The sequence below is a fragment of the Elaeis guineensis genome, chromosome 1 (assembly GCF_000442705.2).
Source record: "Elaeis guineensis isolate ETL-2024a chromosome 1, EG11, whole genome shotgun sequence".
In the NCBI taxonomy this organism is placed as follows: domain Eukaryota; kingdom Viridiplantae; phylum Streptophyta; class Magnoliopsida; order Arecales; family Arecaceae; genus Elaeis; species Elaeis guineensis.
The window spans coordinates 118,466,396-118,485,281 of NC_025993.2; the positions used below are offsets into that span (position 1 = coordinate 118,466,396).

The 18,886-nt window shown below is 44.6% G+C and overlaps 1 protein-coding gene across 2 annotated transcripts in view; it reads right to left on the reverse strand.

Moving 5' to 3' along the window:
* Positions 1 to 582: 582 nt before the first annotated feature.
* LOC105038812 (squamosa promoter-binding-like protein 16) overlaps positions 583 to 18,886 on the reverse strand; it is a 67,649-nt gene continuing 49,345 nt past the window's right edge. For both annotated transcript variants that reach the window (XM_073261114.1, XM_010914718.4), the window contains 2 exons: positions 2,330 to 2,460; positions 583 to 1,385 (listed from right to left, as the gene is read on the reverse strand). In XM_073261114.1, coding sequence (XP_073117215.1) covers positions 742 to 1,385; positions 2,330 to 2,460 — 775 coding nt within the window. In that variant the 3' untranslated portion in view covers positions 583 to 741. The remainder of the gene's footprint in view (positions 1,386 to 2,329; positions 2,461 to 18,886) is intronic.

Below are 18,886 nucleotides of genomic sequence, written 5' to 3' on the forward strand. Positions count from 1 at the left end.
GCGCACACAGACAAAAGAAAAGAGAAAAAAGAAAAGATATTTTGGAGCTACAAGAGGATGGCCTGATGATTTAAGAGTCTGAGGTTGTACAAAATTTTGCTGGTTCATTGGAGTGCCGGAACTCAGAAACCTCAGATGCTCGCAGTATGATATTGAGCTCAAGTGGCATCATCATATTATCCAGACAATGGCTTTTTTGAGACAATAATTATGATGTACTACATGAAGCCCCTTACAAAAGGTTAATAGCATCAATTGATCTCTCTAAAAGATTACCTGAAAAACACATGATGTTCTTGCCGATAATTGCAAAGCTGCATTAGATATCCAATTTGCAGTAATAATCATTCAAGTTGATGACCTAATGGCAACTCACAAAATCCATTCCAAACACACTTTGCATCAGAACAGGGTAAGGACTGAAAATTGCATAAAGTGTTTGTATAATCCACGTATATGCATGGGAGAGTTTCTTAACAAAGGTAAGAGGATTATATTATGATACCAAATCTAACAACCCAATGGAAGCATCCAAGAAAAGCTTCCATGACAATAAGCATCACAAGGACAATTATCACAAGATACACAAATCATCCAGATCCTACATCAGATGTCACATAGTAACAGAAATGTTATTCATACACCTAACTGCATAGTACAAAGATCATTCTGAATCCAAAAAACTCAGCAACAGAGGTAGGAAAGGAGTCATAACAGGATGACCAAGTACAATAGGTTTTTCTACTGCCAAGAAAAGGGAAGAGCTTGAGAGGTTGAAGGTCCTTCTCCTCCAACATGAAATATACTATGGCAGTGAAGATCAGCATCAGCAGCATCTGAAACCAAAACATTACCTACATGCTCGTCATCGATCCCTGAACAAGAGAACCCCGCTGGTGAAACGCTGCTTGAAGCCTGTGAACCAGAGTACCGTCCAAGGCCACTGTACTGAACAGTTGAAGCCAAAGGCTGACCCATTGGTATCCTATCAGCTGAAACAATTTGGCCCACATTGATGCCTGAAGTTTGAGGTGGTGATGACAGAAGAGAGAGAGCACAATCAGAGTCAAGAACTTGGGTTAATCCATCAGAGAAGAATTTGCCGCCACAACTTTCAGCCAAAGAATTGGTTCTGAGTGGATGACAAACAGAGGGCTTCAGTGTTGCTCTACTGCTGAAGGCAGCATCACTGTCCTGCATGAAGGGGAACTGCCTCCCTTCTCTGAAGCTGAGGGAAAAGGAGCCGACGTGGTGCTGCCTATCCATGACATGCAGCGGTGGGTGATGCGCATATAGTGCATCTTCCTGAGATTTAGCAATTCCAGTCCAGTTGGTCTCTGATGTAGCAGTCGGGAATATTTGTGGATATGTTGAGAGACCGGTCCCTGCAAACAAGAGTTCAGGCTTAAAGAAACTGATATGTATTCCACAATATCATTGGGAAATTAGGCAGTGGAAAGGATTTATGGACAAAATGGAATGTTTTAGAAATGTAAGAACCCGTAAAGTTTGTTTATGATCTAGTGTGGTTACTTATCATGTGTTCTTTTTTTTTGTATATAGCATGTTGAAGCTATATGATTTGCATATTTACGCACTGGTGGCACCAAATGCAAAATTCAGCACTCCTGAACTTCACAAGGTACATTTTGATTTGTGAGCATGTTTGCAGTCTTGTAAATATTCAACAATATAAAGATAATTTGAAAGTTTATATTTTAAATGGAATATAATTGTTGATGCACAGAAAGTACAAGAAGAATCGCATGAAATCTATAAAATATAACACATAAACAAGGATCAGTTCGAAAATGTAACATAGACAATTCACTGCCACAAGAAAAAGGAATATCTACCAAAATATGAATCTACATGCAGAATTAGATTCCTGATGTTTGGTATGTTTTGTGTTCGAAGACACGTTATAGCATAGGCAAGAACCTGGAGGCTATACAAGAATATGGTAACAGATTCTTGAATTCGTAGGCATGGGATTCTATGATTCTTTCTGCTAAAAATGGATTCTTAATTTAGATGGATCCAACAAGTTTCAGCATCAGCTTGGTGTTGATGCAAGTCAATAACTTTCTGCAATTTAGTAAATCGGAGTAAATGGGGGGAAATGAAGGTAAGGATTCTTTGTGATTAAATCCAGAGTTCCATAATCCCTTCCTATGTTCATTCTTTATTTAGATAAGTTCTACACAGGTTGGTAGCTTAAGCATTCAACATTGGCAACTCAGGTAGAAGGGAGATCCAGATGACATCTGATTCTCCATCAAAAGAGGGATGCCTAATCATGAAAAGAGAAGATGGCTTGATTCCTTACCATGGTGATTTGAGAACATGCTCCCAGAATTTATAGATTCTGGCTGAGGCTTCCTTCGGCGTCTGTTGTGTCCATCAAGGCGTTTCCTACAGCTTCGTTTTACCTCATCAAACTCTGCCAACAAGTGAAATCTGTGGGAACACAAATTCATGGAATAAGTACATTAAATTTCTTGACAATAAAACAAAAAATCAATAAGCATGCATCAACATTGGCAGAATATCAAGCATGCAAGTCCAAGGAGTTATCTGCTTTTGGACATATCAGAGAAGCTACTCTTTGACAATGTGTTCTGAGAGAGGTTCTACTTGGCAAAAGAATATTAAGAAGAGCTTCCTTGCCCTCTCTCATGAAGTATGATGAATACAGACAAGGGCTACCAACATGAAACAAGTTATCAGCTTTTATATCTTCCGTAATTATAAAGTGGTCATAAACGAGTCTACACTGAACAAATTTGTTGGAATAGTTGGACACACACACACACACACAAAAAAAAAAAAATTCAAGACCAGCATTCAGCAAGATGGTGTCAGAATCACAAAAAAATCTAAAGTTTTAGAAGTATGCTACTTTCTTTATAGAAAAGGAGAACATTTTAAATAGGAGCCAAGCTATCATGCAAATAACTCAAAACTAGATTACTGGGTTAATTAATGATTGTTCATGAAAATAATTAATATAGTACTAGTATAATAACTATGAAAATCTGTCTCTTCAAGAACAAATATTTCTTTACCGTTGGCACAATATTGCTTCATTTTGAACTAACATCACATTACATCAATCACACACACAAACACAAACACACACATGCACACGCATGCACACACACACACACTATATGTGACCTTCAATAATGAGATCAAGATCAATTCTAGACCAAGAAAAGAAACAGAAGAAAATGTACAACAATAAAGGTGTACGCTTCTGATCATGGTACTCTCCCAGTATCACAAATTCTTTGGTCTCCCAGACATATGCTAACACATTACACATATTCCCCAGAGAAAAAGACCAGGAACATATATTTAGTCAACGAAAGGCATGAGAACTTACAGTTTTAAACCATAGCCAACTATTTTTCTGATTGCATGCAAGTATAGGATTTTAGGGAAGTGCTCTGTAAAGAAGGCAATTCTGAAGACTACTATTTCCCTAAATTCATCAGTGAAACTGCAATAATGCACAGGTTACCAACTGATGTGGTTTTGAATGCTGCTGCTATGTCTTTGAAATTCATTTGTCTATTGATATGCTTATGGATTCTGCACTATTCCATCATAAAAAAAAAATAAATCAGTAAATACATAGTTGAAAGAATCTTATTAAAAGAATGGACCTGATACCATCAAATTTGGGCACAAACCAATGTCTTTTCCTGCCCTGCTACATCAAACTCCATTTTATGACAACACTATAAGATGTTGCAAGAATTGATAAAACACTGCTTCAGATTCTTGTCCTTATCATTGACCTGCTGACAGAATGAACGCTTATTCTTTCTTTTAACCCTTAGAAGCCCATTTTATATAAAGTTATTTGATACTCTAAAAAATAGGAATGGTGCAACATGTTCAGGTCACTGACAGATTGTCTTTGTTTAGTCATTTTGAATTTCAACAAAGGAGTACATTCTACAATTAGGAACATAATAAGCCAAAATATATAATGGCAAACTGAAACACAATCATGGTCAGATATTGCACCATGCTAAGGAAACATGCTGGCATTCACCTAATTTCAGCTGAGTCATGAACTTTTAAGTATTCATCATGCCTTCGGTACAAGGTATACAACCTTCTACATTGCACAATTACTAGTACCAATGTTTTGCAATCATCTTAGTCCCTGACTCTTCTCAAGATGCTAGCATATCAGAGACAAGACCTCTGGGCCCTTTGCCTCCTATTCATTCAACTGTACAACAAATAGAACTTCAAGCACATATACATATCTTTGTCATGCATCTTTTACCTATCCAGGATAGTTTTAATCAATGATATCATAAGCTTTTGACCGTAGGGCTGAAGTGAGGGTCCAGAAAAAAAAGGTATAGAAAGAGGAGCTCTTATGAACAGCTTGCACATAATAGGAAACTAGAATTACAAAGCAAACAAGAATACTATCAGTCACCTGGTGCTTAGGATTTAGTTTTATAAGATAGATGCAGTGGCTATGTTGAAGTATAGGTGGAAATAATTCAAATACCAACAAGTATTATGTATCACAACTGAAGCTAAGATTTTGACAAGATAGAACCGTGACAAGCATGACTGATCACATGAGGAAGTAGGTACATGTTTTAAAAGGCTTAAAGCACAGGCAAGGCAATTCAGCCTAGAAAAGTGCCATCAGCCTAAGCAATTTAAGTTGCAAATCCCGGGTATCTGAATTAAATTATTATAGGCAATGTGGTTAATCCTGTGCGTAAGCCTTTCTGGCTGCTTGATACCACTGCTTGCCACCATCAAGGGCTAGAGAGTTAAGGGCTAAAAGCCTAAAGCTTGGTGTTATTGTTTTTAAAATTCTAGAGTTGAAAGCACAGAGATCAGGCACGTCTCTTCCTTACACAAAATAATGAATTCAAGGTGTATTCATTACTTGTAAAATTGTAGGCCTGAGACATTGACCTCAAGAAGGATGTGTCAAGGCTTTTCTTCCTTGTTTCCTACAGAATAATCATTTTAAGCCACAAAGGGGCATTTCAAAATGGATGTATATGAGCAAGAATCAATAAGGAACAAAATCATATGTAATAAAGCTTAGCTCCTAAGTTTGTAACACCATTTCTATAAAATATGGATTAGCTTTAGTATATACGATGGTTGATAGTCTTTTTTCCCCTATCTGGAAAGAACAATATGTCTCACGCTTGATCATGATCATTAGTTTATCATTTTATATATCCGACCATCATTTTTTGTGATGGTATTCTTACTAAAGCACTGGACCATTATGTAATACTCTGTCCATTGCATCAAACTTTTCAAGACTTGGAGCTAAAATGTGGTTGAGAGTGGTTTAACATGAAGGTATGTATCTTCTACCATGAGGAGCAGTGCTAGCATGTTTTTAGACTCACGTCAGCTATGCATTGGTTAAATTTTAGGTACTTATACAGGGCCCAGAAACCTAAATAACACCCTTAAGCTAGCTTTTTTGGGTAAGGTCTGGGGTCGTTACAAATAATATCAAAACAAACCGAGCACATGGTCCATGTAGATTAGTGGACACTACAGACAGGGTATGCTTTTAATCCCATATCGGCTATACACCAAGTTAATCTAAGGTACTTATACAGAGCCAAGGAACCTAAATAACAACTTCCAGCTAGCCTTTCTGGGCCTAGGGTCATAACATCTATATAATAAAGGATCACCTGTTTCAGTGGTACCCAAAATCAAATTGGAAATATTCACTTATCTTATCACATAGGTGTATCTATCACCATCCACTTGTTGTTAGTGTTCTTTTAACCTGATTCATTTGGATGTCAGGGGGCAAATGCACTAAGCCAAACCAAGTGTCCGACAACCCTGGCTTGGCTTGGTATTTAAGGAGCTCTCCAACCTTAGCAAGCTTAATATACTTTGCTAAAGGTCTGAAGCTCAACTTCACTAAGTTCTGAGATGATCTTTTCCCTACTTTTGCACTCAAAAGTGTTTAGGCACAACTCATCCTGAGCTATGGAACAAGTTTCAGCTCAGCTTGTTTTTTAATTGAGCCAAACTCAAATAAGCTCCAATTCAGCTGATTCTGAGCTACTCATAAGCCACTTCAATCATCAGCAATCCTATTTGGATATTTTTCTACTTCAGAGATATAATATAGAACATTATTATTTATGCAATTCATTCCTTTTTGTTATTCACATTGATATGATTGTAGAATTGGTTATGAGTTAGGTGTAGTATTCCTCGCCACCGGGGAAAAGCATGCCAAAAGCTTGTTAGATAAGTGCATAGGTATGCCATCAACATTAGAGCACCCAAAAAAAGATGGTGATTAGACAGAAGATGTGAGAGTAGTGTGAATCCAAATGCCTTGACCTTCAAGGACTTTCGCCAACATCATACTACCATTCAAGAAGATGGATTTGGATAGGGATAGGAGTGTAGCTTAGGCTATTGTAAGAGAAGTCTAACTTAATGCTGCTCCTGAGGTACTTGAAAGAAGAGTGTAGGGTAAAGTGAAGCTAAAATAAGATAGAATTCACTAATTTGGATATCAAAGAATCCCTTACAGAGAGCAATTCCACCTTTTTATACTACAACAATAATAAATACCCATTCTGATGGTTGCTACTTATATATAGCCTTCACTCTTGGCAGCAGTGATAACTGATGCCAGTTGTTCTGCCACTACTTCACATTCATCGGCACAATTGCTCTGTACTATCAGATTAATAATCTTATCTTATCGGCTTTAGCTTGTTAGACATGCTTGTGCTAACCATCTCTCTTTATTTGTCCCATAATATGGTCTTTTGTACTTGCGAATATCTTTGAGACCGATTCAGTTGCTTTGGTCTATTGCTTCTATTAGCCATCTGACTTCATATGCCTTATATTGTGTTTGATCATAGGTAAGTCCTGATTTTTTAGCCTGTTCATCAGCATCATGACCAAATTTTGCCTCTTCAACCTATACCTCAAGTGGAATTTATCATGGCCGAACCCTAGCGAGGGTTACATGACTTTCAACCACCTTTATCTAACCTTGTCCATGTGGTGCTTGCTCACTCCCCAGCTAGATTGCTGCGATGGGTTATAAACATATAGTTACTCATCCTATACCCAATATCAACTATTTTCTTAATATGGATCCTTCAATAGATAAAACACAATCCATGGAAGTCACTGACTAATAAAGAAAGCTTGGACTTTTCTCTCCTTGCTTGTGGTCCTTAACTATACCAACAAGTCTTAAAATGCCAAAAATGAAAATTAAAGGTGCATGCTGAACACAAGAGGAAGGAATTGGAGCATATTTGATTGTTCGTAAGTGGGCACCCAAAGTCTCTTGGAATGAGCAAGAAGTAACTTTGAGCATTTGGTTGTCCTAAGATGACCTGAAGTGCCCGCATTGACAGAAATTGAACTTGAGAGTGCTTGATGTGACTTTAACTGGTAGCAAGTCACTTTGGCCAAGTGAAGTCCCACTTATCCCACCTACAACAAACCAAACAGGCCCTAGATCCACACCATTATAGCATAGATATTGGATGGATGTGCTATTGAAAGGTAAAAAATGTATCATGATAGGTTGCAAATGCAAAACTTTAACAGTTGTCTAGATCATGTAGGTCCTGCTGAATTTTAGAGTGCAGAAAACTACAAAAACATATTTCTTAGGAAAACATTTAGTCACAGTTAAGAAAACTTGGATATAAACATTCTGCAAATGAGTCAGCAAGGAGTTAGTAACCACAAAGCATGTTCATTTGTTCATTTAGCCCAAAAAACTCAATTCAATAATATAGAAGTATGAAAGTTTGGCACATAGGCATTATAAGACTATCTAAACCAAGGTTCATAAAATCTCAATACCGGGAATGATACTGTCTAGTACCGGTATGGTACAGTATCGAGCCAAAACACAGAAAATTGGTACACCGATGCATACTAGTTCGGTACTGGTTCATTGGCTTTTTTGCCCTTTTTCTTTATTTTTGATTTTTTTTAGTTTTTAATGTTATTTTAAGGTATACGGACCTTTAATTTTGATTTTAAGGGTGGCTTATTGTTATTTTATTTTATATCGGCCCGAGAGATTGCATGATTGCTTAATGGATAAAATTTTAATAATTAAACATAAATTTGTAACCTGGTAAGCAAATGAATATCATTGTATGCCTTAGTTTGTCATCTACATCTTTCTTTCAATTGTAACCTTCTTCTTGAAGTTCTGCTTTCGACTTTTGTCATCCTTCCCTTACTTCTAGCTCTACATTTTTGTCTTCATTTCATAGATTTATGTAGGCCACATTATCCGGACATACAGGTGAATATGACACCCAAGGTCTAGCTATTGTCTTCCTCCTAGGCTATGATTACACCTCTCTATGTCTCTCTCTAATTGTTGCTACCCAAGTTAGAATCAACATCTACTAGAGAGAAGCTGGTCTAACCAAACAATCTTAGGGTTTTCTAAAGTTTTCATTTTGTTTATACAACCATTATTCCCATCAAGAGTTAAAACATTATGGGAGGATTCTAAGATTCCTAAATGACAAAAGGCTATGGTTTAGATGCATTTTGTTGTTTGACGTAATAATGTATGAGAGCTTGCTTCTCCAATCACTATTCAGAGAAAGTGTTTTTATTTGTTAATGGTTCAATTAAGCAACACAAAGCTCAGATGATGGTGAAACAATTTACTTAAAGGCATGGCAAAGGTTATGAAAAAGGTTACTGATGGTGAACTTAATTGTTATTCAAATACTAAATATTATGGTTGTGTATATTTAATAGTCCCTCTTCTAGATGAATTGAAGAGCCTCTTTCATAATGATCTATATGAGATCTACATGCCTTAGCCTTTGTCATTCTCTATAGATTTGGAAATTGATTATGATCAGGACCATCTCCTTTCCAATGCCTTCTAATTAGACCAAGGATTTTAAATTTTTATTATGAACCAAATCTTGCAATATAATATATGTGTTTTCCGCACAAAACCCACTTCCCTTCTCAAGTTTTGAAGAAAAGAGAGGAGAATGGCATCATGTGGCCTTCTTTCTTTCTGGTCACCGGATGGCCCAAACCGCACTGACCTTGATTCATAGTGGTTCTGGCCGTTTCACACCAATTCCTGAATTGATAGGCAAAACCAACCTGGTTCTGCATTGGGTTTGGTTGATATGCCCCAAACTGGACGGTTCAAGTGGGTTTGGCAAAACATGATTTTGAGCATTTTTTTTTCTTTTGTATGTGTGCATCACACTGTAGCTACGAGACTCGTATTAAAAACAAAAATACCTAATTGGGATGTGTTGGTGCAGAATTCCGCCGACGCCGGAGAAGCTGGAGTCGAGGGGATCGCGGCCGCCGCCGGGACCTGCAAGGGAAGTCTAAACCGGAGTTGGGGGTGCTCCGGCAAGATCCTCCGACGCTCAAGTCAGTACTCTGCCTCAACAGAAATGGAGCACTCGAATGGGATTTTAGCAGAGTTTTGAGATAGAGTTTAGAGCTTAGAGAAGGACGTATCTGGGAGTCCCTTTTATAGATGGGAGAGCGTAACTGATTGACAGCGATGTCCGTAACTGTCTGGTAGTGGACCGTTTGGGACCACGCGGGGTTTGTTACGGAGAGTAGTGGCGTCAGTGGGCCATTCAGGACCACGTAGAGTTTGTTATGGAGAGTGGAGTGGTGTCCGTTGTCGTGATTTACCAGAGAGTGGTGGGGCCACGTGGAATCTGTTACAGAGAGTGGAGTGATGTCCGTTGTCGCGACTTGCTGGAGAGTTCGGGCTGGACGGCTGAAGCTCGGCTAGGACGTCTGGTGGAGCAGAACAGCTCTGTCTCAGCAATCTAAGAGAAGCTCGGATGTTTTCGAGATCGCTGACGAGTTCACAGTTGTGGGGTGCCTTAGGCGCTGATGCTGCAAGCGGAAGTCATCTGCTGTAGAAGCTCGGACGAAAATTTTATGTTGGAGAAGTCCGGTAGGAGTCCGATTGCTAGAGAAGTCCGTCTGAAATTTGCCTGATGTGGAAGCTCGTCTGAAGATTGTCCGCCGGAGAGGTCCGATTTCATGAAGAATCCGACAGAGGATCGATCGACAGTGGAGTTCGGATGGCGCTGTGAAGGTTTGTCCGCTGGAGGAGTCTTGAGGACACTGTGGAAGGTCGAACGTTAGAGGAGTCCGGGATTCAATTCCGTTGTAGAAGTTCGGATGGAGTCTGACTCTTGTAGGAGTCTGAAAGGAGGCCGCTTATTGTAGAAGCTCGGACGAAGATCGGTTGCCGTGGAAGCTCGGATGGAGACTTCTTATTGTAGAAGTCCCGCTGCTGGAGAAGCTCGATCATTGACGAAGTCTGAAAGAAGTTCGGAGTAGAGATCCGGCTGATGGAGCCCGTCCATTGTAGAAGTTCGGACGGAGTCCGGCTCTTGTAAGAGCTCGGATGAAGTCCGCTTGCCATAGAAGTTCGGAGTAGAGTCGATCGTAGCTGGAAGAAGTCTGGAAGAGATTCGGAGAATAGTCAATCACTGTAGAAAATCGACTGATAGTGAAGCTCGGAGTGTTTGGAGCAGTCCGGTAGATGAATGGAGGAGCTCATTATTGGAGAAGTTCGGATGGCACGATAGGAGTTCGTCCGTTGGGGGAATCTGGAGGACACTGTGGAAGGTCGACCGCTGGAGAAGTCCGGATGGTATCATGAAAGCTCGAACAGTCGAGGGAGTTCAGAAAGACGCCGCACAAGGTCGGAAGACAGAAGAGCCCTGGGAGGGTCGGCCTTTTACGAACTTCGGCTGGGGGTATTTTATACTCAACACTAGTCCCCCTACTTCCGAGTTCGGGTTCCGAATGAAGGAAATACAGAGAAGTTTTCATAACCGAAGTTGCCTCCCTCGATTTTCGTACTCGGTTGTTTCCAGATATTTTGGTGTTTGGCACGCTGGTGCTGGAGTCTTTTCAAATCGAGGTGATCCGAAAAGATTTTTTCAAAATTCCCACTGAAGCGTTGCTCTAGATACGGCGCAATAATGATTATGTCAGTTGTCAGCCGCCTTCAGCCGCCTGCCATGGTGAGTGGGACACGCGGCGGTTGTAGATTGGCCAGAGGACATCTGCAATCATTATTGCGTCGGACCCTGTTGCCTATTTAAACCCGCCCCCCTCCTTCAGGGGTTTCACCTTGCCTGAGAATTCTGTTGGAGCCCTTCTTCCCCGAGAACTTCGTCTTCCTCCAACGTGTCCCTCTCAGTTTTAGGCACTCTTCGGGTCGATCCCCATCACCCTTGCCGCCTTCCTACATCTTTCGGACCAGCTTAGGTTAGTTCTGGAACCCCTCTCTTTTTTGTTCTTCTTCCGTTTTTTATCCTTCACGTTACGCCCGTTCGGTTTCTCCGCGAGCGTTTTGTTTCTTATTTTTTTCAATTTTTTCGAAATTTTTTAGGATTTTCTCTTGATTCATAATGTCCTCCAACACTTCCTCCTCTAGCAGTTCTAGGAGTTCGTCCGTTCCAGCCCCCCAAAATCTTAGTCCTGTAGATGAACCTCATCCGGTCTTTGTACCAGACACCATTCCTAGCACTCTGACTTTGGACGAACTCTCGCTGATCAGGATTCAATACGGAGTTCCTCCGGAGTACGAGTTTGAGCTTTCCGGGCCAACTGACCGGGCTAGCGTCCCTCCTCCTGGCCACTTCTGCTTATATCAGGAAGCTTTCCGTACCGGACTTCGACTTCCGCTTCCACCTTTTGTCATTACTCTTTTTCGCTTTTTAAATATTTCTTTAGTTTCTGTAGCGCCGAACTCCTTTAGATTTCTGATAGGATTTCTTTCTCTCTATAGTTTAGCCGAAATTCGGCCAACCCTTTCTTTGTTTAGGAATTTCTATACCTTCAAGCATCATCCATCGGCAAAGGACTGGTGGTACTTCTTCCCCCAGTTCGGTAGAAAGGGATTGCTGAAAGGCGCCCCTTCTTCTATCCATAACTGGAAGGAGAGGTACTTCTACGTCCGATGCCCGACCTTGGAGCTGGGGTTGCCCCCCTGGGGCTCCCTGAGGGATTCCGTCCGCCGGACTTCTAGCCTAGGACAGGACGACCTTGAAGCCTCCAATAAACTCGAGGCTTATCCAGCTCCTTTCCTCTCCGACCCCCTAAAGGAGCAGCTCTTATTTAACGTCGGCCTAAGCCCTCTCAATCCTGTCGGTATTTTATTTTATTTTTTTTTTATCATTCGTTGCTTCCCCTTTCTTCTTGTTCTTTTTCTAAGCTGTGCTGATCTTCTTTCATTGCAGATATGGACGCCAACGCAGCTCGAATGCTAGCCCAGGGTCTCAAGACCCACAAAAAGAAAGGCGCTGCATCCTCGGGGGCGGCGAAGAGGGCAAGGGTAGAGGAGACTAGCTCGGCCGTGCCTGTCCAGGCAGTCATTACCGTCGACGCCCCCTCCGATATCGAGCTCGCAGTCCCCCGAGCCTCTTTAAGAAGCCCCCCGGCCGAGGTTCCGCTCCAGAGGCTCGGCCCGAGGAGGCACTGGGGGCCAAACAGAGGAGGAGAAAGAAGACATTGGCCCACAAGAGCCGCAGCAGCAGGGCTGCCATCGAGGGGGCCGACGGCTCCGAAGAAGATCTGGGGGAGAATCCCTTCAACAATAGGGATTTAATAAAGAGATTGGTCGACGGATGCGTCCTGCCCGAGGTCGTCCACAGAATCGTCCACGCCGATCCTGAGCAGCGGGTCTGGGACTCTCTGGGGTCCTTTCTCGAGGTAGATCAATTTACTTCTTTCTTCTACTCACTTCTTTACTTAGCTTATTCCTTAGTTTTTATATTGACTCCCTGGCTGCTCTTGCAGATTGGACACCAGCTCATCGCCAACATTGAGGCGATGAACAACGCTAAGAAGGAAGCGGCTCAGACGGAGGAAGGTCGCTTGGCCGAGGCCGTCCATCTCAAGGAGAAGATCGCCGAGGTTGCGAGTCTCCAAGAGGCGCTGCAGAAGAAGGGACAAACCTCGGCAGATCTGAGGGCCGCCTTGGAGGAAAGAAAGAAGGCCGAGGCCGAGGTCTCCAAGTTGAAGGTGCAAATCCCGATCCTGGTCTCGGAGGCAATGGTCCGGACAGTGGAGGAGTTCAAAACCTCCTCCGAGATGAGGGATTTGAAGGTCCAATTCGGCCAAGCCGCCTACATCAAGGGCTTCGAGCTCTGTCAGGAGAAGGTGGTCGGAAAGTTTCCCGAGCTGGACCTCGGCTTCCTGGATGAGGCGTCCGACGATGAAGCCAGACCTTCTGAAGCCACTGCCGATCTTCCTCCAGCCGGAACTTCTTCGACTGCTGCGGCCGCCGCGACCGACCCTCTAGGGGCACCGAGCCCCTCCACTTCTGCTCCAGAGGTCCGAAACTTCTAATTTTGTATTTTTTTTCTTTGTTGCTACTTTTCTTCATTCTCTTGTACTTAAGAACTATTTAATCAATGAAATCGGATTCTTCTTTACAGAGAGCTCCTTTTTCTTATTCGACATCCTTTTTCTTCTCTTTTATTTTTTTGCACTGATTTGTGTTGTGACACTCTTGTCTCCCAATAATAGTGCCCTATCGAAGCTCTTCTCCTGCCACAGGAGATCCCTTTGAAGTCGACGATCCGGGATCTGAGAAGGGAAGTTCGTCATCTAACGAAGAAATCAAAGAAGTTGGATGACGGCTTCACCGGCTGAGGAAGAGCCATTCGGAAGCCACTGCGGAGGCTACTCGCTTTCGGGACCTCCACAAAAAGGGCTTCATGGACTACACCCAGAGGAAGGATGACTTCGTGAAAGAGCTTGAGGAACTCCGAAAATACGCCAGCGACCGATCTTGGACTCAGGCTTCCAAGATCAGCTCCCTTGAGGTCGAGCTAGCGGCTGCACGGGAGAAGATCGACCAGTTGGAAGGGAGCTCGTCCTGGCTCACAACTCAGACCGACCATGACCGGGACTGGTCGAAGAAATTCTCCGACCTCCAGAAGCAGCTGCAGGACGCCGAGGCGAACTACAATGCCTACCGAGCCAGCTGGTGCGGGCAAGTAGACGACTACCGAAAGAGGCTCAAGACGGCGACCGACGAGGTTGCCCGCCTTCAGAGGTAGGTGTTTGAGAGAGTCCAGGCCGTTTCGGTATAAGACTCCGACAAGCTCCACTCCTTGAGGGGGACCATGGAAGAACTGTCCATGGCCCTTGGGCAGGAGAAGGCCGAACTGCAGCGGCTGAAGATTCAACTGGCCTATGAGTAGCAGGCGGTCAAGGATGCCGAGGCGGAGTCCGAAGTTCTGAGGAAGAGGCTTCGGGAGTCGGAGGGCGAGAGTCGGAGGTTCCACCAAATGTATCGGGAGATGCTGTTAAGAAAGAAGGAACTGAAAGAAGAAGTTGAGAACTTAAGGCAATTCCTGATGATGGCTGGAACCGAGAGTTCGAAGTCGGAAGAAGCTGAGCTTCCCTAAAGCCTCTTTTACCTTTCGTTCTTCCGTGTATTCTTTTCTTTTCTTGTCGTTTTTTTTTTGGCCTTCAAAGGCTTTGTAACGCGCACTTTACTAATGAAATGAAAAAAAAAATTTTCATTACCTTGTCCATTCTTGCATTAAGTTGTCGTTTACCGAGCTTCTTTTGTCTTCTGTCTTATTCGATGTCGACGTTGTTTGCAGATTCCTGATCATCGCCGTGTTGATTCGTCCTTTTTGTTCATGATCGAAGGTCTTTTCGAGGCCATTCGAGTTTGACGCTCTCTCTCGATGTTCGAGCTTGGGATCCGAACTTCTCGTTACTTTGAGAAAGTCTATTTTCTCCTGCCAATGTTGGGCTCCCCCCTTGAAGACTGAAGATTTTTGACAAGGATTTTCTTCCTCGTTGAGACGAGGTCCCTTGAGTCTTGGATGTAGTTCGTTTTTTTTTTCTTATCTCTGGTGTAGCTCGTCGCTTTTTCTTTTTTTCCTCCCCCTTTCTTTATGTTTGGACAAGGGTTTTTCCTTTGCTCCTAGCGGGATTGTAGGGGTGTAGAGGAGCTGCTAAGGGGCTTTTCCCCTCATCCGGTCTCAAACGACCAGATCTTCGTTTGTGTCAGGACGAGGTTCTCCTCCTATTCCCGACACGATCAATTTCAGCTCATGTTAGGATGAGATTTTCCTCCTGTTTCTAACAGGACTGCGGGGGCACATAAGGGCCGTTACAAGGACCTCTCCTCCCATCCGATCTTTGAATAACCGGACCTTCGATCTTGCTCATGTTAGGACGAGGTTCTCCTCCTGTTCCTAACATGGCTGTGGGGGCGCGTAAGGACCGTTGCAAGGGCCTCTCCCCCCATCCGATCTTTAAATAACCGGACCTTCGATTTTGCTCATGTTAGGACGAGGTTCTCCTCCTGTTCCTAACATGACTGTGGGGGTGCATAAGAGCCGTTGCAAGAACCTCTCTCCCCATCCGGTCTCTAAATAACCGGGCCTTCGACTTTGCTCATGTTAGGACGAGGTTCTCCTCCTGTTCCTAACATGGCTGTGAGGGTGCATAAAGGCCGTTGCAAGGGCCTCTCCCCCCATCCGGTCTCTAAATAACCGGACCTTCGACTTTGCTCATGTTAGGACGAGGTTCTCCTCTTGTTCCTAACATGGCTGTGGGGGCGCATAAGGGTTGTTGCGAGGGCCTCTCCCCTCATCCGATCTCTAAATAACCGAGCCTTCGTTTGTGTCGGGACGAGGTCCTCCTCTTGTTCCTGACACGCTTAATTTCGATTGTCTGAAGGAGCTACTCCCTGTCGTTACAAGCTCATGCCAAAAGAAAAGATATGCAAATATGAAACTTTTATTTAAGGCAAAGTTATTGGTAATACATTCGTAGATTTTCCGAATCCCATGGTCACGGAAGGTCTGCTCCCCGTCGGGGTCCTCCAGAGATGGTGTTGATGATCCCGATTGGAGGCCGATCTTCAGACTGTTCTTCCCTCCTTGGCGGCTCTGGCTGTGGTAGGACCCTCGGCCGATCTTCCCTACCCTTAGGCCGGCGTCGGATGAATCTGTCGAGCCGATCTCGTTTGATGAACTCCTCGATCTCGTCTCGGAGCTGAATACACTCCTCCATATCGTGGCCATGGTCACGATGATAGAGGCAGAACTTGTTAGGATTGCGCTTCCCGGGGTGTGTGTGCATCCTTTCCGGTCTTGGCAACTGCTCCCTGACCTCCATCAGCACTTGGGCTTTTGGAGCATTGAGAGGGGCATAGCTGCGGAATCTTCTTGGGGGAGAGCTCCGCCGAACTCTGCGGTTCGGGCTCCTCTACCTACGAGCCTGGGGAGGAGTTCGAGAACGTGGCCGAGCTTCACTCGGCCCTTTTTCAGCTGCGAGCTTGCTGGAGTCACCCGCCTGCCGCTCCTTCGCGGCCTCCTCGTCCTTCATCTTGAAGGCTTTCTCTGCTTGGGCATACTCTTCGGCCCGAGCCAGTAAATCAGCGAAGTTCCTGTGATACTTCTTTTCCAGGGAAAACAGAAGATCGTTCTTTTGAAGATCGCTCTTCAGAGCGGCCATTGCAACTGACCGGTCCAAGTTTCGGATCTCCAATGCGGCGGCGTTAAAACGGTTGACGTAAGTTCGGATGGATTCTCCCTCCTTTTGCTTGATGTTGATGAGGGACTCCGAACCTCTCCGGGGACGCCGGCTGCTGAAGAAATAAGCAGCAAACTGATGGCTCATCTGATCAAAGGAGAAGATAGTACCCGGCTTCAGTGCCGAGTACCAGTTTCTTGCTGCTCCCTTCAAGGTAGACGGAAAAGCTCGGCACAGGATGGCGTCTGGCGTGCCATGGAGCAGCATCATTGTCCGGAAGGCCTCCAGGTGATCAATCGGATCCGAGGTCCCGTCATAGCTCTCAAATTGGGGGAGCTTGAAGTTTGCCCGGATTGATTCCTACATAATCATTTGAGAGAAAGGAGGGTCAGTACAGATATCCTCACCGTAAGCAGGGGGAGCATGGCGGAGCTTTTTGATCCGCCGGTTCATCTCCTGGAACCTTTGATCCAGAAGATCCTCTCGACTGTGAGTCTCGAGGATCTTCTGGCAGAACGGAGGTAGGGACCCTCCGGAGGTGGAATCGTGATCAGACGGAGGGCTTTCTGCCCTCTGCTTCCCTCTTTCGGGGAACACAAGGCGACTGGCCCAAGTAGGCCGTCCGATCGTCGGATTTTGGAACTCCGACGATGCTCTTTCCAGCCGCACAGATGCTTGCGGCTGCTGCATCGCCTGCACTGCTTCGATGAGGCCCCTGACCTGCTGAACCAGTAGGTCGAACTGCTCCATACCGATCGCCGTTGTCGGAGGAGGAAGAGCCTGAGAAACTGAAGACGAGGCCAGAGCTTGTGGATCTCGCTGAGATCTGGCCACGGAGGCCATAGATCGCCTGGTGGATGCTTTTGGAGAGGCATCAGGTGGGGATCTGCCAGGAGAAGAGGAAGATGTCGAAGAAGATGACCGGAGACAGTCCGTTGAGCACTCCTTAAGAACAAGGGTCCTGCGAAGACACAGACCCTTCCTCTGCGCCAATTCTGTTGGTGCAGAATTCCACCGACGTCGGAGAAGCTGGAGTCGAGGGGATCGCGGGCCGCCATCGGGACCTGCAAGGAAAGTCTAAACCGGAGTTGGGGGTGTTCCGGCAAGACCCTCCGATGCTCAAGTTAGTACTCTGCCTCAACAGAAATGGAGCACTCGAATGGGATTTTAGCAGAGTTTCGAGATAGAGTTTAGAGCTTAGAGAAGAACATATCTGGGAATCCCTTTTATAGACGGAAGAGCGTAACTGATTGACAGCGACGTCCGTAACTACCTGGTAGTGGGCCGTTCGGGGCCACACGGGTTTGTTACGTAGAGTAGTGGCGTCAGTGGGCCGTTCAGGGCCACATGGAGTTTGTTATGGAGAGTGGAGTGGTGTCCGTTGTCGCGACTTGCCAGAGAGTGGTGGGGCCATGTGAAATCTGTTACAGAGAGTAGAGTGATGTCCGTTGTCGCGACTTGTCGGAGAGTTCGGACTGGACGGCTGAAGCTCGACTGGGACGTCTAGTGGAGCGGAACGGCTCTCTGTCTCAGCAATCTAAGAGAAGCTCGGATGTTTTCGAGGTCGCTGACGAGTTCACAGTTGTGGGTGCCTTACGCGCTGATGCTGCAGGCAGAAATCATCTGCTGTAGAAACTCGGATGGAAACTTTCTGTTGGAGAAGTCCGGTAGGAGTCCGATTGCTAGAGAAGTCCGTCTGAAATTTACCTGATGTAGAAGCTCGTCTGAAGATTGTCCACCGGAGAGGTCCGGTTTCATGAGGAATCGGCAGAGGGTCGACCGATAGTAGAGTTCGGATGGCACTGTGGAGGTTCGTCCGCTGGAGGAGTCTTGAGGACATTATGGAAGTCGAACGTTGGAGGAGTCCGGGATTCAATTCCGTTGTAGAAGTTCGGACGGAGTCCGACTCTTGTAGGAGTCTGAAAGGAGGCCGCTTATTATAGAAGCTCGAACAAAGATCGGTTGCCGTGGAAGCTCGGATGGAGACTTCTTATTGTAGAAGTCCCGCTGTTGGAGAAGCTCGGTCATTGACGAAGTCTGGAAGAAGTTCGGAGTAGAGATCCAGCTGGTGGAGCCCATCCATTATAGAAGTTCAGACGAAGTCCGGTTCTTATAAGAGCTCGGATGAAGTCCGCTTGCCATAGAAGTTCAGAGTAGAGTCGATCGTGGCTGGAAGAAATCTGGAAGAGATTCAGAGAATAGTCGATCACTGTAGAAAATCGGCTGATAGTGAAGCTTTGAGAGCGTTTGGAGTAGTCCGGTAGATGAATGGAGGAGCTCATTATTGGAGAAGTCCGGATACGATAGGAGTTCACCGTTG